The sequence below is a fragment of the Diabrotica virgifera genome, chromosome 3 (genome assembly GCF_917563875.1).
Source record: "Diabrotica virgifera virgifera chromosome 3, PGI_DIABVI_V3a".
Lineage (NCBI taxonomy): Eukaryota > Metazoa > Arthropoda > Insecta > Coleoptera > Chrysomelidae > Diabrotica > Diabrotica virgifera.
In genome coordinates this window covers 67,851,581-67,875,419 of record NC_065445.1, presented here as the reverse complement: position 1 = coordinate 67,875,419, position 23,839 = coordinate 67,851,581, and the positions used below count along the sequence as shown (strand labels likewise).

At 33.2% G+C, this 23,839-nt stretch overlaps 1 protein-coding gene across 1 annotated transcript in view; it reads left to right on the top strand.

Moving 5' to 3' along the window:
* LOC126881892 (serine protease gd-like) overlaps positions 1-23,839 on the top strand; it is a 90,198-nt gene that overhangs the window by 54,883 nt on the left and 11,476 nt on the right. Inside the window, exons 4-7 of the mRNA XM_050646542.1 lie at positions 4,047-4,141; positions 8,121-8,282; positions 14,051-14,257; positions 14,313-14,477. Of these exons, the coding sequence (XP_050502499.1) occupies positions 4,047-4,141; positions 8,121-8,282; positions 14,051-14,257; positions 14,313-14,477 (629 nt within the window). The remainder of the gene's footprint in view (positions 1-4,046; positions 4,142-8,120; positions 8,283-14,050; positions 14,258-14,312; positions 14,478-23,839) is intronic.

Genomic DNA, 23,839 nt, shown 5'->3' with positions numbered 1-23,839 from the left:
ATTTTAAATGACGCCCAATACATACGACTTTACACCCGCCAAAATTCCATACCGAACAATAAAAAGTATTCAGTTCAATAATAATTCCTTATCTAATTTAATTAAGTGTAAGTATATAGATACGTAAATTATGATATTTATACCGCAAGCTAACCTCTCGAGGGCTAACGAGACGCTCTCGCGTCACGATTTTGAATGACGCCCAATAGGACTTTACACCCGCCAAAATTCCATACCGAACGATAAGAAGTATTCACTTCAAAAAAGTGGCAACAATCAAAAAATAGTCTTCATTCACTAAAACAATGATCTCATGGTTTATTCCTATCGTCATCTGTTTCCATTTTGTGTTACACGCACACAAAATTAATAGTTCAATAGACCCAGCTAATGTTAAAATCTGGTATAGTCGGTTCGCTAAGTTCAGACACAACTGGCTAGTGATTTTAGTCTGTAATTTTTTTGTTTTTTGCCAATTTTTACAAAATTGGCATAATTACTAACTATTTAGTAATTATTTTTATCGCCAACCGTCACTAAAGTCATTCATTATTGTACTTATTTGCCCTCATTTGCGGCAGTAAAGTAACACTTTATTGTACTGAAAGAAGAATTTTACTTAACCTGCCGCGATTAATCAAATTAACCCAGATTGAATGTAAGTGGTCGATGGCAGTAATCGAATGGCGAGAATTTGAGTGAACTTAAAATTTATTTACTTTAATTATTAAAAATATTGTACACAATTTGCGTTATTATCAATTAAATTTATGTCAAAAAGTGAAATTCTGTAGTATTTTGTAAATATATTCATATAAAATAAATTAAAACTTTACCGATTTAGTAATTATTCAATATTGATAACTATCGATTAAAAATCGAAAGCGGCCATCTTGCAAAAGTGATCTGTCATCATTGTCATGAAATTATTATGACGTCTAAAATTTAAAAAGTTCTTAAATTGTAAATTGCAAGTAGGTAAGTGTTAAAACCAATATCAAATTATTGTAGAAAGTGAAATTGTAGATAAAATATATTTTGGCATTATCCAAGCTGTCAGGCTTTCAGTACATACTTCATTTTCCAGTTTTTCATTCAGGGATTATTAAAATTAAAGATAATTAATTTTATGAAATAATAAACATAATCAAATTAAAAAAAAGTGTAGTATTATAATGAGATTTTAAAGAAGTTTTTCTAGAACCGTATTAAAAATGCAATTTTTAGCACTCCATACGAGCGTTGAAAACGCTACTTTAAGGCACTAGTGCTTTAAAATATTTTTAAGGCACTGCAGTTCGTATTGACCGTATAGGCAATTTTGATGTAATGTCAAAAAAATATAAAAATGGAATGTCAGTCAAGTTCAAGTAAAAGTTTTTGTAGATATTGTCCTGTAATTACGTTTGTAGAAAAAAATATTGTATGATATGCGTGTTAAAAAGTACATTTTTAAGGCACTCGTGTGAATTGCAGAACTCGCTATCGCTCATTCTGCAAACTTTCACATGCGTGCCTTAAACGTGTACTTTTAACACTTATATCATAAATAACTATAAATAAACGACAGATTTTTATTAAATTTATTTTATAAATTTTATATTATTTTTAAATAATTACAGAGCCCAAACTCGTACGTAGACAACTTTAAGGTGCGAATCATCGGAATGCAAATTCCAAGTTGATTTCCAATCAAATTATGTTGGCGATAAAATTTTGTATGCATCACGTCAGTAAAGACGTGGTGCATACAAAAAAAATATCAAGACTCGTTCGATAAAGAGTCACTTTAGTGACTTGGTACATAAATAACTATTTTGCCAATTTTACCAAAATGGCAAAATTACTTACTAAAATCACTAGCCAGTTGTGTCTGAGTTTAGCGAACCGACTATACTAATAATTCACACTGCCTATTTCGATGTAGGTATACTTAATTAATGTTAACACCGACAAATAAACTATAACGAAAAAGTGAAGAAAAACCTTTAAATTTGATATTTTCTTCAGAGAACTTCCAAATATCCGCTATTTTATTTGACCTTTATTTGACACTCGAACTTACTGCTTGTATAACAAATTGTAATTTTATCAAAAATGGTAAATAAATAATAATATTACATATTAACGTCAAATGTCATATGTAGAGTTCGGATTTAAAAGCATAAAGAAACGCAAAAAAAGCGCTTAAAAAGCATAACAATTTTACGAAAAAAAGCATTTAATTAATTATACAAAAAAAGCATGAAAATAAGCATATAAATTTTGACAAACAAAAATAGATAACTGAAACAAAAATGCTTTAACCTAATTTTTATCGACACGCTTTAGATGAAGGAAAATATATCATTTTTGTTTAAAGTATGAAATAACTAATTACTCATTTTAATGTTCCATCGTAAAGTTTCGGCACCTATCACTCAAAACCTTTTTGTATATCTAAAATCTTCTTTCAACGTCCACACTGGTTATCGTTGCATACCTACTTATACTTTGCCACTACTGCCGGATCCATATTTATATCTTCAACGTGTTCTCAATTTAAAACTGAAAATATTTTCTTCATCTTTTGAAATCCTTCGTTTTTTGTTAATACATCTTTGAATTTTGTTAATATTATCTGACCAATTTTTCCAGGGATACTTTCCATCTTTTTTTCAAAACTGTTTATTTTTTAGATCGACTCAACTAATGACATTTGCTATTTCTCCAAATATTTTATTGTTTCTCTCACAGAATAAAAGTTGCTTCTGATAAAAGCAATATTGTTTTATAATTATGTTTCAACTAAAACATCCTGACAATATTTTATCGATTTACTAGCAGTCTCTTTAAATTCCAATACGAAGCTTTTAACATTTTCGAAATATTCAGCGTAGTATAAAGCTACATCTAACCATCTACCCCACAGAGTTAACACTGGTTCCGATGGTAATGGAGTGTTAGGGAATCTGTCTCTAAAAAGTTGCACCCTTAAAGGAGCTTTAATGATTTTTTTAAATTTTTTATCAACTCATTAACAAGTGGAAATTGCAGCCGTATTGTCTCAGCAACGCGATTCAGGCCGTGTGCTAGACACGTACATTTAATTAGATTTGGATAAAACACTTTAAGATTCGATGCTGTTTTGATCATATTATTATATATGGTGCAGCGTCGAAAAGCATTAATAGGTACTATTTTGTTGGTGGGCACAGCCTCGGGAAGATAAAAATTTGTTAAAGCGTCATTTACGAATCTTGGAACTGTATTTGTTGCTTCTAGTTCTTTTGAGCACACTAAATAAGTCTTCGTCAAGATTTCTTCGTAAAGTACGCCTATGATTAAATAAGCGACGTATATTCCACAAATATACGTAGTCTCGTCCACAGCAAACCAGGTGTAATTGTTTCCCACTAGTGTTTTTATTTTTTTTGTGGTTTTATATTAAATGCAATTAACATATTTTTTCGCAGAGTACTTTCATCCGGTACGTGTCTTCGATAGTAGGTACTTTGCCAAAAATGATTTAAAACTTTCATTTTGCAATTTATTTAATGGGATATCAAAGTCCACAATTGCACTACATAGATCAAAATTAAATTTCTGCTGTTCGCAAATTCAAAAAATGATAATAGTATACAAAAAAGCACCAAATAAGCACAATAATTCAAAAAAGGCATAATAATTTCAAAAAAGCAAAAAAAGCATATAAAAGGGCTGTCAAAATGACTTAATTTTGCATATTTCGTTCGTATTTAAAAAGAAAATAGTCCTGCTTGTATTATTTACCATAAGCATTATGCTTAGAAATCCGGACTCTAATCATATGTGTATAATATGTTTAACGTCAAATTGTGGTCGCCAAACATGTCAAACGACTACGCTAGGTGTCGCGTCAGTTATGCAAGTAACGACTACCAGCAATAAATAATAAAATAGATTGCACCACATTACCGTATGTAATTATATGAACGTTGCCTTTTTCAATAACATTTATTTATATTATATGAATTTATTTATATTATACCACAGCGATACATTTAATATACCTTTTTTATTTTTAGCCCAAGTGATCTGTTCAAAATTACCGAACCAAGGTGTGGAGTAATTGTACCATCTGAAAGTGGATTACTTATTCATGGACATGATACAAACCCAGGTAGCAATCTTGAACACAACAAAAAAAACACTAATATAAATTATATTGTTTTCGCCCATTTTAAAAAAATGTGAAAACGTTGAATTATCTACATCCGTCTGTCCGACTTAAGGGAGAGTCAATGGAGTTTTTGCTTACGGAAAAAACGAAACAAGATAGAACTTTTTGTAATTTCATTAACAAATGTTTAAAGAACAACATAATATGTATCAAAAAGTTCTACTCTAAAAGTGGGTGCTTCCCTTTTTATTAAACAAATGAACTGCGAAATTCGTTGTTTTTTAAATACCTACGAAAATATAAATTTTAGCATTGATTATAGACACGGTGTCTATAATCAATTATTTTAGAAAAAGACTGACTTGACCATTGAAAAATACAGAAAATTTTACACAAAAAATCTTATATAAAGATTTTTCTAAAGTTCAATCTACATCTTCTATAATTTTTTATTTATAGATAACGCTCAAGTCACCCCTCTCACAAACATTGGCCCACTGTCTAATAGCGTTCGGCGCAAAAAAAATTATTCTTCGTAAAATGCTCTGCATCTTATAGAATCTAAGACGCATCCATCAGATATCAAATGTTATTAATTTTATACGAGGTATGTCAAAAAATCTTAATTTCGCTCAAGAGTAAAGTATCTTTATACGCAATATACTATACTATACTCTATAAGATGTTTATTTTTATTCAGTTTTGAGGGTATAAAGGAACTAGTTCGCTAACGATTATTATCACAGTGAAGGACAAGTCGTGAATGCAATTATAGATTCCCTTGTCGATTAATTCATCACTCTGTTCTCCTTTGTATTTACATCTTAATAAGCACATAGGATAATAATCCCAATTTTAGTTTCCGAATTTTTTGACTTATGGTTCTTAGATGGTGCTAGTAGCATCTTTTGTAATTATTTTAATAATTACACCGACAGATGAGAAATATTTGATTTCAGTTCAGTGCTTATATGAAAGTCCTCTAAGGAGATTTATGAAACCGAAATGCGCATAAGCACATTCACTTAAGGGTGGAGCCCCATTCTGAAATCAAATCTCAATCATCTTTTACTTTAAAATAAAGTATAATTAACAAAATTTCTATCAAATAGTATAATCGAAAAAAAAATCTAATCAACATATCGCACACCTAGTTCAATAGTGCCACAAGTGCAAGACACAATATTCTCGAGAAATGAGCAAAACGTTCTGTAGCAAACGCGTTATGCCTTGTAAATAATTTATTTTGAGAATGACTGGCTTCAAAATTACAATTTAGGTAGCAAATTATACAGTTATTCGCTCGATCTTATTACAATTTATTAAAATTGTGAAGAAAGTAATTTATAAAACGATACCTAGGAGATACGGCGGCAATATAATGAAAAAATCAATTGATTTTTGCAGTTGTGGCCGTATTGAACGTATTGAATAATTACATCGGTTGTATTGTGACAGTGTATATTATCGCCACATCTCCCAGTTATGGCCATATTGCATTTTCAAAACCTCCAAAAACCCTACAGTGAAACACCGAAGTAACTTACTTTATACTTATCCAAAACAATATTTTAGTTCAGGGTGTATTGCATAAGATGGGGCATTATACAGTGCTAGTCAAAAGTCCGTACCCCCTCGTATCTTTTGAACGGTTATACCTATAATAGTGAAATTTGGAGTGAGGAAATAAACGGACGTAAGCTTCGTAACTAGTTATGACAGGTGACGTAATAGTGACAGATGACGTTACAGAGCCACTGTGACCGATAATTTTAAATGGGACCTTATAGCAAGTAATACCTCGTTTGAAAGATATTTAAAATACCTATTCAGTCATACTAATTTTTTTGGGTTTAAGTTGATTTTGATTTTGGTGAATAAATTAAATAAATATAATATTGTAGTTTCGAATTTAATTAATAAAAATTCAAATGTCCGCCTATGGATTTTTTGTCAAAAAAGTTGACGTTTTTTAATTCTCTAGTAGTTTTTACGTCAACGTCAACCTGTTTGACAAGTAATCATAGGCGGAATTTTGAATTTTTATTAATTAAATGCGAAACTACAATTTTATATTTATTTCATTTATTCATCAAAATTTTCTTAAACTCAAACAAAATTAGTATGACTGAATAGGTATTTTAAATACCTTTCATACGAGGTATCACTTGCCATAAGGTCCCATTTAAAATTATCGGTCACAGTGGCTCTGTAACGTCATCTGTCACTATGACGTCACCTGTCATAACTAGTTAAGAAGCTTACGTCCGTTTATTTTCTCCCTCCAAATTTCACTATTATAGGTATAACCGTTCAAAAGATACGAGGGGGGGTACGGACTTTTGACTAGCACTGTATAGGCAATATTTTACAGCCTTAACACAAAATTCGAATTTTTTGCAGTTGTGGCACAATTGAACTAGGTGTGCGATATACTGACTTTTGTTCCGATTTTGAGATTTTTTCGGTCGTAAGAAAGCTTTCGGTGTGAATAATATTGTTTGTTTTCTTTCAAGATCATATCAGTAAACCCACATCTCTCCAACTACTAAAAAACAAAAATTAATAAAGTAGTTGTCCGATTTGCCCATCATTTTCAGAGATAACAAAATACAACAAATGAAAAAACACAATCAAAAGCACGCTATAACAAACAATACACTTCGTTTTTGGAAGACAAGTTTGAAAAGAGTTATAGTCCGGGACGTAGCGTGAAATTTGACCGGAGCATTTTGACATTGCTGTTTTTTTATACAGTCTGTTGTTCCAATGCTTATTAACAAATGACGTGTCAGCTGGTCCAAAACCGGGGCATAAAATGAAAAGAGACCAGGAAATTAATAATAAAAATAATTTAAACTTTTATAAAAAAAAAGAACTTTTTATAATGCCACGTTTTTATTATTTATGGGACACAATATAAAAAAGTATTATAAAAACATTTATTTTTCAATTCAAAATGTCAATTTTAAAAACAACAAGGATTTAAAATGCCGGGTATGGAACCCGAGACTCCTGGGTGAAAGTCAGATATCCTAGCCACTAGACTATATTATGGATGTGATGCATGGAGATAAATATTTGACATATTTATAAGTTCTAGGGTTTTTTTCCATCTACCTTCATATTATTTTTTCTTGCCTAAAAGTCCCAAAGTCGCGCTAGCTAACAGACATTTTCGTTATCAAACCAGTACTAACCACCAAAATAAATTCATAGAATCCGTGCCAAAATCTCCTTAAAAATTTGACACTACCTCCCAGACTATTAATGGTTACTGAAAATAGGTCTAAAGTTATATCTCCAAAAGATTTTTTGAGCCGCACACTCATACCATTAGGAAGACAGAACGTTTTCGCTCTAAAGAGAGCATCATCAGTGTTCTAAGCAAGCTCTACATGCTAAGCCACCAAAAATACATAGGTTAAAACCCTTAAAAGGCCGACCAAAAGTCTTACATTGGCGTGTATTATGTTAAACCCTGGCGATGGGTGAAAATGAAAAATATATACCTCACAGCATTATATGACTCTACCACGTGTATGTGGGTGGTTGAGTTGATTTCTCTGTCTTCACAAAGAGAAAGGTGAAAGCCAACTCACCAATGTAAGACTTTTGGTCGGCGTTTTAAGGGTTTTAACCTATGTATTTTTGGTGGCTTAGCATGTAGAGCTTGCTTAGAACACTGATGATGCTCTCTTTAGAGCGAAAACGTTCTGTCTTTTAATGTAGCCCTTTATTGGGGTTTTAATAAATATACCTTTTACACAGAAGTCTTTCTTCAATTTTTGTAATTAATGGTATACAGCCAGTTACGGGAAATTTTTCCTTATGGATATTAGGAAGAGTCCGTAGCAAGGCAAAAAGTCATGGTATCAATTTGGTAAAAGTTTATATAGAAGTAAAATAAATATTGACGTATTATTTTTTATTTTTAGGACTTTCTTGGATTATTTTCAAAACTGTTATCTATTTTTAGGGCAGTTCCCCTGGCATGCTGCAGTCTACACAAAAAAAGGAAAGCAGAGAGTTTACATTTGCGGAGCTTCTCTTATTAGTGAGCAACACGTAATCACAGCTGCTCATTGCACTACTCTCTACAATAAAAATCGTAATCCTGAAGACATGGTTATTGTGTTGGGTAAAAAATACTTATTTAATAAAACAAACTAAGTTCTCAATCTAGCAGTACATAAACAGAGAATAAAATATCGTTCTACATACCACCAGATTGACAACAGATGGAAATCTTTCTGGTTACAACCTCCGAGGCTTTCAAAATTATAAGCCATGCGGGTGCCGAGACGAACATTAAGATGAGGGAATTTTAAATAGAAGCATTCGATCGACGAATCCTAAAGATATCGTGGGTTTCGCACACTTCCAATGAAGATTTTCTTTAAATGCTGAATTCAGAACGTCTGCTCATAAGCATCATAAAGAGGAGAAAAACAGAATACTTCGGCCATATAATTAGAGGACCTAAATACCATCTGCTTCGCCTTATAATACAAGGAAAAGTGGAGGGAAAGAGATGGATTGGTCGAAAGAAACTTTCATGGCTGCGTAATATTAGACAATGGTGTGGCTGCGCAGTAGAAGAATTATTTCGCGCAGCAGCCGATAGAGAGAGATTTCAGGAAATTGTAAACATGATGACGGCCAATGTCTGAATACAGACACGGACCTAAAGAAGAAGAAGAAGAATTTTAAATAATTCACGTCCCATCTCCTCAACGTGGTAAAGCTACAACGAGAAGGTTTCTTAAGTACTTCAAAAAGAGTAAATAAATTAAACATTAAAAATGTACAAACATTTTCAATTTCGTTACAACCGGAAAACGCAGCAGCATTATGTTCTAGTTCAATCGGAGAGTGCAGGAAGAGTCTATACTGGTTTCGGGACTTTTTTGCCCCATCATCAGTAGACCCACATCCATTTCCATCTGTTGTCAATGTGGTGGTATGTAGAACGATTAATAATTGTCGGTTTATGTACTGCTAGATTGAGAACTTAGTTTGTTTCTTAGCAGATGTTGCTACGAATCTGAGACATTTCGTTCGTTGCAATCCGGGACGGCACGCGTCGAGGTATCTGGGTATCTATTCAATCGAAGAGAAGAGGATGTGGGTCTACTCACGAAGGGCCAGAAAACCCCAAAACTGGTATATACTCTTCCTGCACTCTTCGATTGAACCATGATACAATAACCCAAGATACGACACGCAGCGTTCCTAATTTCGTTCAGGTCGCGCATGACGTCACGTTGTGAGTAGATCCTTTACATTTCGAATGCATTGTCATTATGATTTGGGGATTTTAGCTTTTAAAATCAGTTGTGAAATTTTCGAGAAGTGCTGTTTTGTTTAGTATGATTAAATATAATTATTGAGAACATAATCTAATAATTGAAATCAATTACAAACATGATTTTTTATTATTAGGCAAGATACGTCTTATTAGGCATATATTATGTAGGTATACTGTGTAATACACAACGTTGCTCTCTACTGTTGTTCTGAAGCTATTTTCTTGTGGCATTTTTGTAACTAATTATTTTTAATGGGAAATAAGCCACACTTTTACCAAAAAAAAAATGATTTTATTAACGTTTTGACGTCCAAATCGGATGCCGTTCTTAAAATACAAAAAATATTAATGAATTAAACAAAAATGTTGTTGCTTAATAAAAAATTCTTCTAATAATTTATTTAATCTGACTCATTTATATCGGCAATTCAGAGATAATATATTATACATTTTAAAGTAGAAGACTTTAAAATGATATTGCCAATAATTGTTCATTCGATTACATGAAATCAACCCCAACTCAAGAATATCCGTCACAAAAAAAAAATCATAGCATGTGATCTGTCTTTAAAAATACAACCACATGACCACATGCAACGGTGACAGTAAAATTTTCGCATTAAAGATTCCATAGTAAATCACAAGTGAAAACCAGGAAAAAACCTCGTAATAATATCATGACATCGTAAGTATTAGGTCTTACTATTATTGTCGTAAGTATTATATTAGAATCTGCTATTAGTTTTGAGAGTAAACTAAAGTAAGACCTAATACTGACGATGTCGGGATGGTATCACGAGGTTTTTTCCTGGTTTTCCCTCGTGATTTACTCGTCACCGTTGCATGTGGTTGTATTTTTAAAGACAGATCACATGCTATGATTTTTTTTTGTGACAGATATTCTTGAGTTGGAGTTGATTTCATGTAATCGAATGAACAATTGGCAATATCATTTTAAAGTCTTCTACTTTAAAATGTATAATATGTCCGAATTGCCGATATAAATGAGTCAGATTAAATGAATTATTAGAAGAATTTTTTACTAAGCAACAACATTTTTGTTTAATTCATTAATATTTTTTGTACTTTGACAACGGCATCCGATTTGGACGTCGAAACGTTAATAAAATCCTTTTTTAGTAAAATGGTGGCTTATTTCCAATTAAAAATAGTCAGTTGCTTTCTACCAGAATTCACTTTGCCTTTTCCCGTTTTGGCTAAATTTTGGGATGGAATAGCTTTTTTTTAAGACATTGAAAATTTTTAGGAGAATATCCAAGCAGCTCGTGTTTAAGATTGCGTTCATAATCGTCGCTGTTACAATGTGTTGAACAGATACGACCGGTGTTAACGTTAAAATTGTCTGCACGTTTACGTTTACATAATTGTTTTCACACACATCGCACTTTTTTGTTTTTTGGGAAACTAAAAAACTTGAATTCGTATCGAAACCTTGTGATTGATTGTCCACATTACAACCAAACACGGCACACCTCATTTTTAATAAAAGTTTAACAAATCATAAGTAAAATTCACCTAAAACAAAAAAATAAACACCGTTTACTATACGACAACACTGAATTTAATGCTGTTCTACTCACAGAGTGACGTAGCTACGTAGGCCCCGCCCACCGACTCGTGTCATATCTTCAGTTATTGTATCATGCGATTGAACTAGAATATAATGCTGCTGCATTTTCGGGTTGCAACGAAATTTTCATTTCTTGTATGCTACACTTTAGACCAGTGCAGTGGCGTACAGTCCCACAGGAGCCCCGTATCAAAGTTTGTCGTTGGACCCTTTTCCACCACTAATATGAAATAGTGCTAAAAATGTTCAACGAAAGAAGCAATAGTGCTTGTATTGAACAAAATATTTATTAAATACAGTTATAAATTATACAAATATAATTACAAATACAGATGACAATTTAAAAACGAACTTCTTTCGCCTTTTGTTCAACAGCGTATTTATTAAAGCGTCCATAACTGAAACGTCCATAAAAATAACGAGGTATCAGCAGAAAATCAGTGGCTTTCTAACTACCCTAGAGAACCTACTGTCTTACTCGCTGAAGTCAAAGTTGCAATTAAATCACTAAAGAGAAATAAATCCCCAGGCATTGATTCAATACCATGTGAAATACTACAGTTACTAGGTGACAAAGGATTACATATCATCCATTATATCTGTGTCGCTGTTTGGAATTCAGGAAAATGGCCATCTGATTGGTGTACCTCAATTTATATCCCACTACACAAAAAAGGAACTACTACCAGATGTGAAACCTACCGCACACTGTCACTAATAACACATGCTAGTAAAATCTTGTTGCATATCATCAAAAACAGATTAAAAACCTATCTACATTACCAAATACCTCAGGAACAAGCGGGGTTTGTAAAGGGTAAAGGTACAAGGGAACAAATCCTGAACCTGAGACAACTCATTGAAAAGTCTAGAGAATTTCAAGTACCTATGATTATATGCTTCGTTGACTACCAAAAGGCATTTGATTGTGTAAGCTGGATAAATCTGTGGTCAATTTTAATAGAAATGGGCGCACCAATGCACCTGGTGACACTTATTAAAAATCTGTACCAGTCTAATATAGCGGCAGTACGACTAGATCAGAAGTTCTCAAACCAATTCAAGACCGAGAGAGGTGTTAGACAAGGATGCGTGTTGTCACCTGACTTATTTAACATTTATGGTGAACATGTCATGAGGATGGTTTTAGAAGGATGGGCCGGTGGAGTAACAGTAGCTGGTAGGAATATCTCCAATTTAAGATTTGCTGATGACACTACACTTATAGCAGCAAATGAACAAGAAATGTTTGATCTTCTGCGAAGAGTTGAGTACGAAAGCAATAGAGTTGGTCTGAAAATCAATAAAGCTAAGACAAAAATAATGGTGGTCGACAGATTCGACACTATTCAACTGACTAACATATTACAGGAATACCAGATAGTAAACACCTTTGTCTATCTAGGGTCTAGTATAACTAACGATGGTAACTGTGAAGCAGAAGTTCGGAGACGTATTGGTATGGCAAAAAATGCGATGAGTCGCCTAACTAAAGTTTGAAAAGACAAGTCTATCTCTCAAAATATCAAGATGAGACTGGTGAATGCCCTTGTATTCTCAATATTTCTATACGGAGCAGAGACTTGGACTCTTCGCGCATGGGAGCGCCAAAAAATTGATGCCTTTGAGATGTGGTGCTGGAGAAGAATGCTGCGCATACCTTGGACAGCTCATAGGACAAACGTTTCCATTCTAAACCAACTCAATATTAAAAAAAGACTGTCCACAATATGTCTGCAACGAATTCTGCAATTCTTTGGTCACGTGGTTCGCAGAGGTGACGACAGTTTGGAGAGATTAATTGTTTCTGGAAACGTTCCGGGGAGAAGATCAAGAGGTCGATCACCAACTAGATGGTCTGACCAAATAAAGCATTCAGCTGGAAACTCATTCTGCGAAGCTCTTAGAGCAGCTGAAAACAGAGACCAATGGAGAAACATTGTTAGGAATATTGGAAGAAATCACGATCCTCAGTAATAAACGACAGGAGAGAGATAACTGAAGATTTTAATTTCTCTAGATTTTCAGTTTCTATAGATAGTAACGACAAGTCTGATAGTCGTGTGCATGTCCATAGAAGTCCTTATTCTTCTTATATTAGGCCCCTTGGCCTGTTCTTAACCAATTTTGAGCTTGTATTCGTAGCTGTGATGTTAACTGACAGCTATCTCACCACCTTTTAAAGGGCCTTCCTATTGGTCTCTTGCCTGTTGGCTTTGAATCTCTGGCCATATGGACTATTCTCTCGCTGTCCATTCTCTCGTCTCATGCTGATTCCACTCTCGTCTTCTCTGTCTTACCCACCGTATTATGTCTTGTATATTACAGAGATCTCTTATTCTGTCGTTCGGTATTCTGGTTCTCAGTGTTTTCCCAGGTTTTGAACTCAACGTTCTCATTTGTGATGTTCTCAGTATCCTCTTGTTTTCTGCTGTACCTTGTTTATATTGCATACGTCATGATCGGTCTTACAAATGTAGGTATATGCGTACTTTCCCTTCACAGCCGCCTATCTTTATTTCTCCAGATGACATCACTCTGACATCTTGAGACGTAATTGGTTTTATTTGCTTGCTTTCGGACGCACTCTTTAACATCTCCATAACTTGAGGTTAAATTTTCCATATCCCTATGCAATTGACTTAACATTGCTCATTGCGCATGTACCACATTCCAGACACAGAGGTGTAACCAGGATGATCCTAAGGGGGGGGGTTACATCTACTTGAAAGTCTCTGGGGGGTATGGAATAATAATGGTGTTAAGTGTATAGAGCTCAAAGTACATCCGAAAGGGGGGGGTTAAAACCCCCAAAACCATCCCCTGGTTACGCCTATGTCCAGACAGAACGTCATCTCGCGATTCTATTGGTTCAAAATCTATATCGTAATGAAAATCTGATCATAATGAAGCTCATTGAAATCATAATTGATATATTAATATAATTGAGAATAGAAAACGTACTTTTTGTCATAGGTTTAGGTTCTTAATACTGTTTTTACTATAGGCAAATATGGGTTCTGGGTAGATGGTAAAAATGAACAAACCTTTAAAGCCACCAAAATTATTGTACACGAAGGATTCAATAGGTCAAGTTTTTTCAACGATATATCTATAATAAAGCTAGATAGACCAACTCAATATACTAAATGGGTAAGACCTATATGTTTATGGGAAGGGGATACTTCTCGTACTAGTATCGTCAATCACGTAGGTAAATTAGCTAAATTTTAAATCCATAATATTATTAATGATTTTGAGATTTTTAGGTACAGTCGCTGGATGGGATAGAGATTCCAACACTAATCTAGCAGCGGATCTGTTAATGCAAGCACACATGCCAGTCGTAGATACTCTAAACTGTATTTACGTTAAGCCCGATTTTTACGGATTATTTACCGGACCAAACAATTTTTGTGCCGGATATAGAAACGGTAAGAGCGTCTTCTTAATTTTAATTAGTAGATAGTAAAGAGCTCAACAAAATACAGTCCCGCAAAAATAACCGGACACCACACTTCTCCAAGAAATTAACACACATTTCCTAAATCTGTTGTCCGATTTGAGCGATTTTTTAAATATGTTATAGCCTTATTCTTTAAAAATGTCGCCGTAATAATGTTGTTGCTAGACAGATACATTGACCCGTGTTGAGCTGCCCCCCCCCCTTGCAAAAATTAAAAAACAAATAGCGCTAATTTATGAGCTTTCATTTTCCGCAAAAAAAATTTTGAGCTCGTTACACTGGGCAGGAATTTAATATTTTATTTTTATTAGTATATATATATATATATATATATATATATATATATATATATATATATATATATTCAAAGTGATTATATTATATTATATTAGTATATATATATATATATATATATATATATATATATATATATATATATATATATATATATATATATATATTTAAAAACATGAGATGTAGATCCTTGAAACACACTCAGTGATCAAAAGATCCAAGGTTAATGGTTTGACGACCACTCGTACGAAATCAAACAGATGAAATAGAGAATGTGGAAAAATCCCCTTACGAACAATTCACACATCCACCATTTCGGGTTGGGAAAAATTTTTTGAATAGAATCAAAGATCCAAACACCAGTTCTTAGAAATGTGTTTCGCCCTCTTCAACCTCTCTGGGCTTATCAATAAAGATGAGAGGTTGAATATCTTTAGACACATTCCAATCAAAAAACAACATTCGAGACCTAGACATAGAAGGTGCGTAAATCTACGGCAAGTCCGACAATGACAGTCTCAAGTTTTAATTCCCTAATTACTCAAAGTAAGTAAAATATATGTTTAAAAACATGAGATGTAGATCCTTGAAACACACTCAGTGATCAAAAGATCCAAGGTTAATGGTTTGACGACCACTCGTACGAAATCAAACAGATGAAATAGAGAATGTGGAAAAATCCCCTTACGAACAATTCACACATCCACCATTTCTTTGATTCTATTCAAAAAATTTTTCCCAACCCGAAATGGTGGATGTGTGAATTGTTCGTAAGGGGATTTTTCCACATTCTCTATTTCATCTGTTTGATATATATATATATATATATATATATATATATATATATATATATATATATATATATATATATTTAAAGGTATTCAGCTAGTGAATTCAGAGGTTGAATCGGTCAATTTAGTTGGCAATTAAATAAAGAAGTCAACTACTTCATTGATATATTGAAAACGTTTCGCTTTACAATTTCGAAAGCTTCATCAGTTCACTACAAATAAAGGATGAAGTCTATAAGTATAAATAACCTTAACAAAAGTGATATAATACTTACAAAGCAATTTGTAGTATGTTTAAGATGTTAAAACACAAATTCTACAGATACTACTCATTCTATAACAACAATTTAACGATACACTACGGAAAAATACACCATGTATTAATGTTCATTGGGTAGTTATTTAATTCGGTGATTTGAATCTCACTGAAGCCTTCATTTGTAGTTGATCACCGTTAGACGAATTAGCGGCAAATTAGATGTTATTTTTCCCTATGCCAAATCCACCCACTAGCCGACGACACGCATATTTGTAAGATTTATGGCTCAGTCCTTGAGTAATAGCGTTGATTGAAATATTGATATGGGAAGATCTCTCATGCTTCACTAAAAATTGAGGCATTCTATCACCGACATTCACCGAGTATCTCTATCCTTCTTTCAAAAACGCGAATACGATCTTCTGTCTCTTACAAACTGGAAAATTATTGAAAAATAGATTCTTCGGTAGGTACTGCCCCAGTGGATTCATCGCAAACTATACTGTTAGCCTGTAGTTTCCTGTTTTATTTCGTTTACCGTTACACCTTAGACAAGGAAAGAGACTCAGCCAGCCTTTTTACACACCAGCTCTGTTGCCACATCTAAGAAATTTCTAGTTAGTCATAAAATTTAAATGATTCTTTCTTTGTAAATATTTATAGGTCTGAAATATAATATTTCAATGAACGGTGGTATTTACGTTGTTTGAAACAACTTTTTTGTAGTTTGATATAATGTAACTACTGTCATTTGATTTTTTTCAATACCTATGTATTGTATTACATGAATTGATCGTATTCCAACTTTGTGTTTATCGTTTTATTCAAGAGTATATTCATTTAAATCCTTGATTGAATTAGAATACATATTGTATAAATAAATATTTCTTGTAATTCTTAACGAATTTCGAAACATAATATGCCCACAATAATTATTATTAGTTGCTTTGCATTACACTTATAGAAGGCTTTTCTTGTTATATGTCGTCATATCTACCTTTATTTATAGGCATATTTTATATAAGGCTTTGACAATAAAGACGGTTGGGACACCGTTTCTAATTAACATATTATGTATCTGTTAATTAATTTAGTTCAGTTTTTCAATTTTTAGTTAACGTTATTTTTAAGAAGGGCAAGGTTAAATTAACAATAGAAACAAAATACGCATAAAAAAACATGAACGTTGGACAAACACCTGTTTCCGATACATTCACAGTTAGGTCTGGATCCCGCGTATGAAAAAAAAGATTATTAATAGCAAGCTGAAAATTTGTTAAAAGCTTAAGGGTGTCTAGTCGGATAATCTTTGATATATGGAAACACTGTAACAGGGGCAGTTTTAATTGTGGAACAGGTTACAAATTTGGAACGGTCAGACCACGAAAACGGCACATATATTTTGTCCGACAGAACAGACTTAAACTCTCCGAACAGAGATTAAACTCTCATGCAAAAATCAGACTGCTATTTATCACCTGTCATAATTCCTCTCATTTGACATATTCTACATGTTCTACTCATTAAAACGCACATATTGGTGATAAATAGCAGTCTGATTTTTGCAAGAGAGTTTAATCTCTGTTCGGAGAGTTTAAGTCTGTTCTGTCGGACAAAATACATGTGCCGTTTTCGTGGTATGACTGTTCCAAATTTTTAACCTGTTTCACAATTAAAACTTCCTCTGTTCCAGTGTTCCCATATATCAAAGTTTGTCCGACTAGACACTCTTAAGCTATTAACAAATTTTCAGCTTGCTATTAATCAACTTTTTTTTCATACGCGGGATCCAGACCTAAGTGATATTATTGTAAAGCTTTTAGAAGAATATATTAAACTTTATTGCCATTAAACTTTAGTCCAATTTACTGTACCTGGATAATTAGCGTGTATTTTAAATAAAATGTTTTTAGGTGCCATCCTTGATTGAAATATAATATTATACAAAGGAGTTTAAAAGGAGTAAAAAATAAAAGTACTGTACGTGGTTTACATTTAATAAATTTATACCTACGTATTGGATATTGACGTTGATTGAAATAACAACGGCATTTAGTCTAGTCGCAACATAGGGGGTCCCGTGGCACTTTTAGTTCGCCGCGATTTGCCAAGTTGAAAATTGCCAATTTTTAACGGTCTCGGCAAAACCCAATTTTTACATTCCAAAACTTTAGTTTTTATTAGAATATTGTCATTTGGTAAATTTCTCCTAGTTTTCTGTAAAAATAATAAATGTTAGTTCATAATATGAATATGGTATATCTCTTCTCATAGCTTCCATGAATCCATTCCATCCGAAAATACCGAGAATATCTCTGCTTTTCCCTTACCTTAGAGCCCAGAAGATCAGGCACAGATGGAGTCACAGTTTCAGTTGGTGTCGAAATTCACTTCGGATCTTGATTTCTGATAAAGCTTGAGGTTTTGTCCTTTCAAAATTTATTAGTTGAACAGCTCTCTGACTTTCATAAATCTCAGGTGCACAGAAAACTACAGTGTACTAACCACTACTGTACCAACTACTTTGTACAGAAAACTAGGAGAAATTTATCAAATGGCAGCATTCTAATAAAAAATAAAGTTTTGGAATGTAAAAAGTGGGTTTTGCCGAGACCGTTAAAAATTGGCAATTTTCAACTTTGGCAACTCATACTTTAGACCGAACAGTTCGTCTAAAAAAAAAGTAATTAGTGATGTTTGTAGATAATTTTAAGTACTTTAATTTCTGTTAACAGACCATTTACTAAGTTAATAGTTTTCGAGATTTGAGCAAAAAAGCGGAAAAAGCTGAAATTTTTCGCATTTTTCGCGATTTTTTCAATGTTCCTGCCAGAAATTTTGTCCGCAAACCTCATATTCGGATTCAGCAGCCCAAAAGCCATATATAATGAAAGAAATCAGAACTTTCCCAGTCAAAACACAATTTTATTGAATCATATACGCTAAATCGCTTGTCATTAGTCGTGATAGCTTAAACCAGGTTCCGACTTTGTTATTAATAAATTATTGCAAAAATAACGGTTTATAGTACGTTTACTCACGGTTTTTGCTCTACTAGGAGTCATCTAAAAAACCACTTGGAATGACATGAAATTTGGCATGCACGTAGCTAACATGTCAAACAAAACAAATGATATTGTGCCGATGTGTGCTTTTACGCTGGGGGTGTGTTTCGTCCCGTTTCGGGGGTGAAAGAAGAAACCTTTAAAATAGTCCGGAATTGGATAAACTGATAAATTCTAAGCAACGTTTGTTCTATACAGTTTTTTCACTAATTCAATACTTTTCGAGTTATTTGTGAGTGAATATGTTCATTTTTCAACAAAAAAACAAATAACTCCAAAAGTATTGACTTGGTCAAAAAACTGTATGGAACAAAAGTTGCTTAAAATTAATCAGTTTAACCACTTCCGGACTTATTTAAAAGGTTTCTTTTTTCACCCCCGAAAAGGCGTGACACTCACCCCCAGGGTAAAAGCAGACATCGACACAAAATCGCTTGTTTTATCTGACATGTTAGCCTAGTGTATGCCAAATTTCATGTCAATCCAAGTGGTTTTTTAAAATTTATAGCAAAAACCGTGAGTGAACGTATTATAAACCGTTATTTTTGCAATAATTTATTAATAACAAAGTCGAAACGTGGTTTAAGCTATCACGACTAGCGGCAATTGATTTAGCGTATAAAAATACTATGAAGAAGACTACAAACTTGCTGTAGATAGCGCATTTCGAGCTTTTCGGCGAATAAACTATTATTTTGTTATTAACAAAATAAGAACATATTTTGAGTACCTAATCGCGACTAGTCACATTCGATTCAGCGACCAAAAGTACACCAGAGAAGACCTTAACACTATCAGTTTATTTACAGGACTTCTAATAATTCCTGAAAAACACCTAATTTTACCATAATTTGTTAATAACAATTAAAATCACCACATTTGGGCTTCCAGACCACTTCCATTGGATTTAGCGACCAGTGGCGGCTGGTCCTATGAGGCAGGTGAGGCAGTGCCTCATCAGTATATCAATCCACTATTTACGTTATTTCTTTATCCCATCATCAATTCATTAAATACAACTTAACTTTTTGAAATTTGTTAAGTAACTTTATTTTTATGATAAAGAATAAAAATAGGTACGGCGCTGGTAGTCCACAGCATCTCATTTTCACTTTCTCAAATAATGGTTACAGGAGAGGCATGCTTGGGCCAGCCTCTCATGGGTTCTATATCTACAAAAGGGACTAGACCGAGCAGCAACAAAATTCAACTTATGAGAACAATTTCGAACGATGTTTCAAATTTCCTGCCTGAAGCATGCCTCAGTAGTGTAAAATACGATATAATATATAAGCGTATAGGGTCTAACTGCACCGATCTGTTTAATGGATAAAAATTATTGTATTTGTAATTTAGTATGTTAACAATTATAAAAAGCAAAAAAGCAAGAGGTGTCCGATCTAATTTTTTTCTGACTATAATTAATAATTATTATTTAATTATTAAAAAATTACTTTTTCTATAAATTAAAAAACATGCAATAGGGTGCATCGAAAAAATAAAAGTTGGATATGTTATATCTAATAGTGTGAAAAAGTGCTAGTGTTATTTTTCAGCATATTAGTATTTTTAATTTATTTTTAAGCGAATGTTCTGCTCCCCCAACGACCTTGAATTTTATTAAATACCTGATTTTCGCTCATTAAAGAGAAGCTAACCACAATAATATTCATCAAGTGTAGTGTGCCTCACCATCTTATACTATCACGAGCCGCCCCTGTCAGCGACCCAAAAAACCTATAATACCACCATCAAATCGCGGCGAAGTAAAAGTTTACATGGGACCCCCTATGTTGCGACTAGACTAATTGGCAAGCAAGTCTCTAAAAATGTTAGGTGTTAGATATATTTTAAAAGAACAGTTAGGCCGTTAGGGTATGTCGTTCGGTTCCATGACATTTCGTAACGCGACAGTTCGTAACCGAACAAATGGTAACGGACAATTCGTAACAGCGACAGTTCGTAACGGCGACAGTTCGTAACTATACAAGTTCGTAACGTCCAATTTTAATTATTCTGTTTATTTTTGTTAATGGGGAAACTAACTGTTATTACAGTTATAAATGAACTGTTATGAAATTACAGTTATAAAAATGTAGGTCTTATATGACTAGAGCAAAGTTAGATTTGGTTAGATGAAGATCTCGTTTCAATCGCCAAAGCAGCCTGCACAAGCATCAACGGTTGTCATGACAAAGTGATGTCATCCTATATTATATGCATTGGTATCTAGAGGTTTGTGGTTTGTGCCACTGCCAACTAGATCTATGAACTCGATAAAAAACCGTTCTTGAACGGTTACGAGTATGCGCAGTAACAAGAAATGTGCGCATAATTATTATTCGTTATTGCGCATGCGCGTAACGATTCAAGAACAGTTTGTATTGAGTTGGGAGTTGGAAAATTGCTTATCTACTAAAATAAGAATACTATAAATTAGATATTGAATGGCCATATTTTTACCTGTACCGATTTAAACGAAGAAACTGCCATTTTTGACCCTTATTTGTTAATAACTAAAATTCTCGTCCGAACGGTGACGGGCATTTTTGTATTTATTATGTATTAGGTATATGGTATATGTATAGTATATAGTACCCAAAAAAACCATTTGTAACCTGGCTGCTCAAGTGTTCCGAACATGGCATATTTTTGCCTTATTTCCCTGGCGTATAAGTAAAAGATTTGGACTACAAGAAAATATATCAAAAACTAAATTTATGGTCATCAGCAAAAATAAAATTAGAGGCGCCCAACTGGTTATCAAGAATACACCAGGGGACTGAGTTAATATACCAGTATACAGTATAGTATACATATCTTGGAACAATAGTAAACGAACAATGGGACCACTCACAAGAAATAAAATGTAAAATAGAGAAGGCTCGGAATGCATTAAATAACATGGCAAAACTCTTTAAAATCCACAACCTTAAACTGGAGATAAAAGTAAGGCTCCTACGATGTTATATCTTTTTAATATTATACTACTGAGTTGAATCCTGGACACTCACTAAAGCGATGGAGAAAAAACTTGAAACCTTCGAGATGTGACTATACAGACGAATCATAAGGATATCATGGACGGACAAGATATCCAACGAGACCGTATTACGAAGAATGGGAAAAGAAAGAGAGGTGATGTACACCATTAAAAGGAGAAAGTTAGTATATATCGTTAAAAAGTTCGAAAGTTAGTATAACACATAATGAGAAACGGCACCAAATACAGATTACTGACGGTAATACTTCAAGGCAAAGTATTCGGAAGCGAGAAATTGGAAGAAGAATAATATCATGGTTAAAGAACCTGAGGAAATGGTTCTCCACAACAACTAATCTATTTAAAGCATCAGTTAATAAAATCATTAGAGCCAGAATGATCGTCAATATTCTAAACGAATAGGCACAAAAAGAAGAAGATTCGTTTCTATAATCTAAGTTTAAATCCATTATTGTGAAAATATAGTACATATTGTATAGGTAAATATTTCCAAAGCAAAGTCTTTCGCACATCTGGTTTTATTTTAATTCTAAGCGAACCTCAGCCCGGCAATAAATCACCAGCCAGGACCACTACCCTTCATATAACGGTATTTAAGAAAGATGTTTGCTAGGACATAGTCGAGTTTGTATTGTCGCCCCCGTTAGGTAAATTATTCCAATTCGAAATTTTTGCACAAACTTACTCAAAAAGAGGTCCTTATAACAAATCCACAGGGTGAGAGACGGTACCATAATCGAAAAATTGTTTAAACAATAATTTTTGTTAAACAAATTCACAAAAATAATTTTTTAGATCATTTGGGCCATTCTGAGCAAAAAAGGTATAGTTTTGGATCCCGCGTACCAAAAAAAAGTTGATTAATAGCAAGCTGAAATTTGATCATAGCTTAAGAGTGTCTAGTCGGACAAACTTTGATGCATGGGAACACTGGAACAGGGGAAGTTTTAATCGTGGAACAGGTTAAAAATTTGGAGCGTTAGACTACGAAAACATCCCATCTATTTTGTCGGACAGTACTTCCAATTGATTTGTTACCCTTTTATTAAACTCTCATGCAAATATCAGACTGCTATTTATCACCAACTGGGCATTTTAAGTCCGACACGTAGAATATGTCAAATAACAGGAATTACGTTGGTGATAAATAGCAGTCTGATTTTTGCATTAGAGTTCAATGAAAACGTAACAAATCAATTGAAAGTTCTATCCGACAAAATACAGTTTTCGTAGCCTGACGGTCCAAATCTTTAACCTGAACCACTATTAAAACTTCTCCTGTTCCAATGTTCCCATACATCAAAGTTTGTCCGACTAGACACCGTTAAGCTATTCACACATTTTCAGCTTGCTATTAATCAACTTTTTTGGTACGCGGGATCCAGACCTAGTAACTTGTGATTTTTCTCTAAAATTGATTGTTGTCGAGTTATCCGCGATTTAAAATTTGAAAAATGCGAAAATGGCCACTTTCAATGTTTAATAACTCGGTTAAATATAATTATTAGAGAGCGGAATATATGTAACACAACATTACCAAAATATGCGCATATATATGCATTACTTTAACTACAAATATGCAGGTATTTTTTCTAAATTTGTCTAAATATGCAAATGCATATTAAAAATACTCAAAAATAAAACAATATATTAAATATAAACATTTATGTTTAAAAAATTCAACCTACATTTATGTTTAATACATATTTATTTTTCACATAAAAACAAATGAAATGACACAAAAACTGATATTATAATTAAATTAAGAATCTAAATTATAGTATGAATTTATAATCAAATATTTTTCAAAATTTTCAACTAGCAACTTTTGCCTTCTATCACTAAAAACGTGTTTGGACACAGAAAAAGTTCGTTCTACATCTACTGATGTTATAGGACAATATTTAAAAAATGAAA